This window comes from Pygoscelis adeliae, unplaced genomic scaffold (assembly GCF_000699105.1).
Source record: "Pygoscelis adeliae isolate BGI_AS28 unplaced genomic scaffold, ASM69910v1 Scaffold26, whole genome shotgun sequence".
NCBI classification, from domain to species: domain Eukaryota; kingdom Metazoa; phylum Chordata; class Aves; order Sphenisciformes; family Spheniscidae; genus Pygoscelis; species Pygoscelis adeliae.
Genome location: NW_008825104.1, coordinates 5,628,790 through 5,635,226, shown reverse-complemented (window position 1 = coordinate 5,635,226; position 6,437 = coordinate 5,628,790). Strand labels below are relative to the sequence as shown.

Genomic DNA, 6,437 nt, shown 5'->3' with positions numbered 1-6,437 from the left:
CTTACTGAAAGGTTCAGGGAAGAGGTGCAAGCTGATGAGTTGCCTGATGAGAACCTGAGATCTTTAGACTTGAAAGAGGGGAAAGGCTCATTTGAGTATAGGGGACAAGAGAAAAAGGAAAGCTGAGTCAAATAAAACCACAATATGGGAACTGAGCAAGGAGGCAAATATAAAAGAAGTGAGGGAAAGGAAAACGAGGATTGAAGCACAGTCATGGGAAAAGAAGTAGGCACCTAAGCTTTGAAGAAATTTGTTCATGCTTCCTAGACAAGTCTCGCCCAATCTGTTCCTTAAAAGCACCATCCTAATATTTTTGGTATGAATCTGAAGCACAGACCACTAGAAAGAAGTTTTGAGCCAACAATTACAAGTGAGATGAAGGGAGGATACACTAAGCTATTCATCAGAACTGTTTGTGGCAACATGTAGATCGTGTCTTAAGCACGGTGATCCCCTATATATGGCTCTTTCTTGACTTCTGGAAAATGCCATGTAAGCCAGTGTCCTTCCAAAGAAATTAGGAGATCTTCTTTTTCACCATGTGCTATTTAACTGATGGCTAGTTAATAAAACACAAAATTCTTTCTAAATCCAAGTAGAAAGGTACATTCTGGTGTAATGAGTGGACCTGGGGTATTCATATTCTGGAGTCTGGATCCCAGAGCCTGGGTATTCAGAAAAGAGTTTGGGTCCAGCCAATTGCAGAATAGGGTCAGCCATCAAAGTTCAGAGTTGGGTCTCTTTCATATCTGAAATTCTCCAAATCAGAATTTGGTTGCATGTTTAAATCTGAGAGCAATAGCATGCCTCTTTTCAGTTGTAACAGTGAGACAGAAAAGTCTGGACTTTAAGCAGATCTGGTCAGTAAAACTGATCAGATTTTCAAATAGCATTGTCTACTTGATAATCTATTTTAGCCAGCTTTAGGCTGCCTAAGAATAAGACCCCATCAATTTTAGCTATGATTAAGGCTTAAAAAACAGTCCCGCTGCTGCCAACTAATGAAACAGAATATGCCAACAAGAAGGAATTTCATTTGCAACACTGAGTTCACAAGAGGCTCTGTGCAAAGAAGAAATAGATCTTGCTATCGCCTCTCTTTCTGTTTAGAGGATAGGGTGAAGGGGGAAAGTGAATACTGAGGGCTCCACAGCAATTACTGTAGTTTGTCATGCTTCAGGTTGACCCTGCAATCAGTGATAAAAAAGCAAGGATGAGGAGAAGGTATGATTACTGCTTAGCTTACAGCATACAGGTAATGCATAGGAGAAGGGAAGAGAAAATGCATTCTGTCAGTCTTGGGGGAAAGCCTGTTTCATTTCCAAGTTCTTGTAACAACCGTTGCAGATAGATCTTCCTCGAGCTCACCTAAAGTATTGAACTGTGTAATTTTGGTCATGAAAGAAAGAGAAATCCACCTACAAGATTTTTTACGTCAGCAATTTTCTACTTTAAATACACCTGCCCACTTCATAGATGATTGGAAATGTAATAATGTTATTATTAAAGCATGAGGCATCCTAGCCTTTAGCCTAAATTTTATCATATTTGCACTGTCCTCACAATGTCTTGGTATTGTGATACAAAATTCAGTGCATAGAAATTCAAGAAATACTTGAAGTTAAATATTTTTAAGTATCTCCTCTTAATTCCTCTCTTTATAAGAGGAATCTTTAAGTCTCAAAATCCAGTCTCCAAATTTCAGGTACATGCTATTCAAAGCAGAACAGAAAGGACTTACATGTTTCTTTACCTTTAAATTGCCAAGGAATATCATAGTAGCAGTTGTCTGTTAAAGTTGTGATTTTCCTGGGTTGAGGGAAATCTGATGCTCTGTTTTGATGCACATTTCTCTCATCAGCATCCTCATTTATTTCAAGGAAACAACGTCTAGAGCATATTTTTTAATATTGCATGAACCCAGCAAATGATACACCTCGCAGTGATTCAGAACACTGTCTGTGCTGTAATTATCATCTCCACCCCCAAGATCCTACCAAAGCAGCACCTCCAGACCTGTGCTGGTACCACCGATGTGGAGTTAGAGCTGAAAGCATGCAAGCTTCTCAAGATATGTGTAGAAGCACACAGAAGGGTTGTACCATGGGCAGAAAAAAGCTCTTGAAGCTAAAAATAAAGAACAAACAGCTCTGAGTTTGCTCCCAGCTGTGCCACATGCTTCCCTTCCTCTCCTCTGTCACAGCTCTGGCTGTCTTGGGGTTAGATCACCAAAGCACCACCTGCAATGGTCCTCGCTGCTATCTCAGACGGCAAGCCCAGCACAGCCAGAGGGGAGGAAGATTCCCTATTTTCCACACATTGTTTCCTGAGCTGGCAGAACAGTCATGTGGGCAGTGCAACAGGAGGGAGGCTTGCTCTCCTTTTTCCAGCGTTAGACCTGCTCTATGGGTAGACAGAAAATTTTGGTCGCTAGCAGTGCCAGTCTTGCATTGGCAGAGAGGATGACACTCAGTCACTTCCACTTTTACTAACTCACTGCATACTGTACTAATTTCTGCCTCCCTGAGTCTTACAGATTTCTCATGATGTGATACGTGGTTTCCATCCGAACAGCCCACACACCTAATCCCTGGACTACATTTCTTGCAGTTTTCCATCTTCCACCCACAGCACCATTGACTTCTCAACACAAAGAGGCTGAACAGCGAGAAAATAGCAGAGCTCTGGAAACTGAAAGAAACATTTCAAAGCCTCATAAGGACTCTGGAAACAGCATCAACCCAGGAAGGAGCTTTAAAACCACAGCAGCAGGCCAGGGACTCATTGTTGCAGAAGATTTAAGATGGTTTTATACAAAACCATGTCCCTCAGGTGGCAAGCTGGCAAGAAGAGAGAACCCAAAGGGGAAAATATAAATTTTTCTTATGGTATTTAGAATGAAACTTTTAATGAGGATTTATTTCCAGACATTCTTCAAATTCTCTACCTGGGGAGCTGGGACTGCTCCAAGGACCTCCTTGGAGATACTCAAAAGCCACCTGGGCAACTGGCTCTAGGTGGCCCTGTTTCAGCAGGGGGGTTGGACCAGATGACTTCCAGAGGACCCTTCCAACCTCAACCATCCTGTGATTCTGTGGCATACCGAAGGCTACAGCAGGCCAGCCCAGACCAGGGTCTCCACACACATCTCTGGCTGTTCAATGGGGCATTTCTCCCTGCCTGCTCCCTCGGCGGTGTTCCTTGCCTTGGATGAGCTCCCAGAATGACATGTGCAAAAGCAGCCTTGTGGGATGGGACCATGTCGTTTTCTCCAGGACTTCTCTTGGATGTCCTTCCCCCACCTCTGCTTTCCTGCTGTGCCCCCACCACCAGTTGTATGAACTTTCCAGGGCTGCTGAGAAATGTGTTTGAACTCCCACCTGGGGACTGGGAAATTGCTCAACTACAGGGCTGCTGCAAGCATGAGAGGCACAGGCTGTCTGTCAAAGGGCTCCACGTTTGGCTGGTCCCCAAGATGACTATTGCTCAGGAAACCTGTGAAGGACAAACTCCAAGCTTTCAAGGAAAACAACCAGAAGCAACTACAGCATTTCCAGGCCCAAATGCTCCTAGGTGTGCATAAAGACACAGTTTTATTCCACCTGATATAGGTACCCGTCACAGGAACTCTAAGGTCCCCAAGAAGGCAGCTTCTCACTGTATCAGCTACATAAGGAATTGATTTCTAGTCCTAACTAGCACCTTGGGGGCCTTGGATGGGAGCAATACAGGGAGTATGCTCCATCTATCAGAGGGTTCCTTTCTCCTTGGCTTTATGCAAAAAAATTAAATAGAAATCTTAAAAAAAAATTCTCCATCACTGAAACATCATCACCATTATATAAGCTTTTGAGGTTAATGTCAAGGGGCTGCTTTTGGAAAAGGAAAGAGGGGCATTGCTTTGAGGGAAAATAAGTGGTAAAAGATGGTCTTTGACACTGTAAAAAGAGGTCAGAGCCATTCTACAAATATAGAAATTTAAACTACAGCAATTCTGAGAAAATTCATTATTTTGTCCTGTCGGAATTTTTCACACTTGTCATAGTAAAAGGCCAGCTTCTGCCCACAGGGAGGCCAAAAAGTCACATGTGACTCAGTATAATTACAAACATGTTAGATTTTACACAAGCTCACTTGAGAAAGGGAACGGGTCAGTTCTGGCAGCTTTTTGCCACAGTTATCACCACACAAGCAAACTGCTTGGTGTTATTGACACCTCGCTTACAGATTAGAGAAACCAGCACACTTTCTGGTTCAGTTCTGAGAAAAAGAGGTAATTGCAGTTAACAGCAAAGAAACTTGAGGGTAAACACACAGCACAGGTTTTGGGAGCAGCTACATTATCCCCAACCAACAGTGACTTTGGCAGATTGACAGGGACCTGATGGCCTCATGAAATATGTATGAAACAGAGCAGGTAATGGCTGCTCTCTGAGAGGCAGGAGAGCTGGGCAAGACCTCTCCTTGACTGCATTAACACAGCACACTAGTTCTACATGGAAAAAAAGGTCTCCCAACCCCACAGAAGTTTTTTATTTCAATTTTATCCTACTTTTGTAAGGAGCAAGGCACGCACAGTTTCACTGTCGTACTTGTCTACTAGAAACCTGTGAACACTTTAGTCCACTTAACTAATTTTGACTGCAAGTGGTGGAGCTCTTCCTTCTCTGCCACGTATCCATGAAGTCCATGTGAACTAGCCCCCGGGTGAAGACCCTAGTAAGGCTCCCCTGGAGGTAAAGACGAACTGAGCTGGGATGAGGGTCTTCCACAGGGTTCCGTATGGCAAGTCACCCCTCAACTCCCAAAGCTTCTCAGTCCTCTGCAACTGTATTTTGCTGGAGTATTGTTGTCATTGTTTTTAAAAAACAAACAAACGAAAAAACCCAAGCCCCAAGGACATACAGAGCACCATATAATTTTCTCTGCATTTCAACACAGTGCATGGTTTCATGGCTCAGCAGTGTCTATGTCCCTCCCTGCCCTCTCCTCTACACAGCACAGACTTGTGTAGGGGAAACCAGAGAGGGTCTGGCATAAGCAGACACTACCCCCAATTTCAAAGCTGCTCTTCAGGTTGCTGTTTGACGCCTCTGGCATGCCTGCAGAGCCAGGCAGCACTGGGCTCAGATGTGCTTTGGGAGGGATTGCCCACACATCCACACAGTGCAGATGGGTCACCAACATTACTGGGACACCCGTATTACCCTCGCTATGCCCCAAGCTGGCTCCTACCTTGTTCACCACAAAACAGAGGACAAACCCGGCGAGGATCCTCCACCCTGCTCCTTCCCATGGAGCTCAGCTGCCCTCCCCTGCCCTGCCCGCTGCTGTGGCAGCTGTGGGGCAGCGATTGCTTCCCCAGCCAGCACAGCCCTGCAACTTCTGGTTGATTGCAGACAGCGCAACGTCTCCAGGGTTTTGGCCCCAAATAAAAGGGATTGCCCGGTTAAGCAGAATAAAAGGGAAGTATTTTTATGTCTCAGCCTAATCTCATAGATTCGTGTCCGTCCTGTAAGTTCCTCAGCACGCAGAAGCAGACTTCTTCCTCGCACAGTTGAAGGCAGAATAATCTCTTGCGTAACGACACACAGGCTGGGGGACACTCATTAGCGGCTGCCTAATCCGACCGAGGGGTGCTTGCAACCACGGCACTGACCTGAGACCCTCTCCTTCTGGTGAGTGCTGTCGGCAGTACTCCAGGGTGAAGGACTCTGCCGACGCTGAGCTGGCACGCCAGCGGACGGTGGCCATGTCCCAACACACCGTGCAGTCCTCGGCCTTGATGGTGGGGACAGCGGGCGCTGGGGAGACAGGGACACGTTAGCCATACCACAAGGAGGGTGCCAGCAGCTGGCAGGGGATGCTCATGAGGGAAAGGAAGAGTCACCTCCCCCAAAATCCACGGGATAGTTAGTTTTGCCCATCCAGCAATGATCTTTTGCTTGTTTGTGTTTCAATGGTAGAGGGCTACATTATGGGGGAAAAAAAATGATGCTGGGAAAATCACTGTGAATATTTGTGCATTTCTGCACATCCTTAGAATGCCCATGTAGATTTTTATGCATTCCTCAAGCACACTTTCCTCATTTCTGCCAATCTTCAAGGAGCAGAGCACCAAGGCAGTACTGCCTACAGCTCTCCCTGCATCACCTCAATCCTGTCCTCAGCAGTCCCTGCATGAACTGCATCAGAAACAAATGTGCTGCTCCAGAATTGACAGGGAGATGCTGACTTTCTGCTTAATTATGTCCTGTTTATTTTTGCAATGCTAAAATTTGGTCCTCTGATTTCTCTTTTTTGAGCCTCAGTTCAAGAACTACAGGCCCAACTGCAAGACAGAAAACTGAATGTAAAACAATGCACTGAATGCAAGTAATCAAAAGCTATTGTGTGAAATTGCATATCCAACATCATAGGCTGAAAATGGATTAGTT

General features: G+C 45.2%; 1 protein-coding gene across 1 annotated transcript in view; it reads right to left on the bottom strand.

The window, feature by feature from the left end:
* CMYA5 (cardiomyopathy associated 5) overlaps positions 1–6,437 on the bottom strand; it is a 50,101-nt gene that overhangs the window by 7,912 nt on the left and 35,752 nt on the right. The window contains 1 exon segment of the mRNA XM_009327260.1: positions 5,660–5,804. Within this exon segment, the coding sequence (XP_009325535.1) occupies positions 5,660–5,804 (145 nt within the window).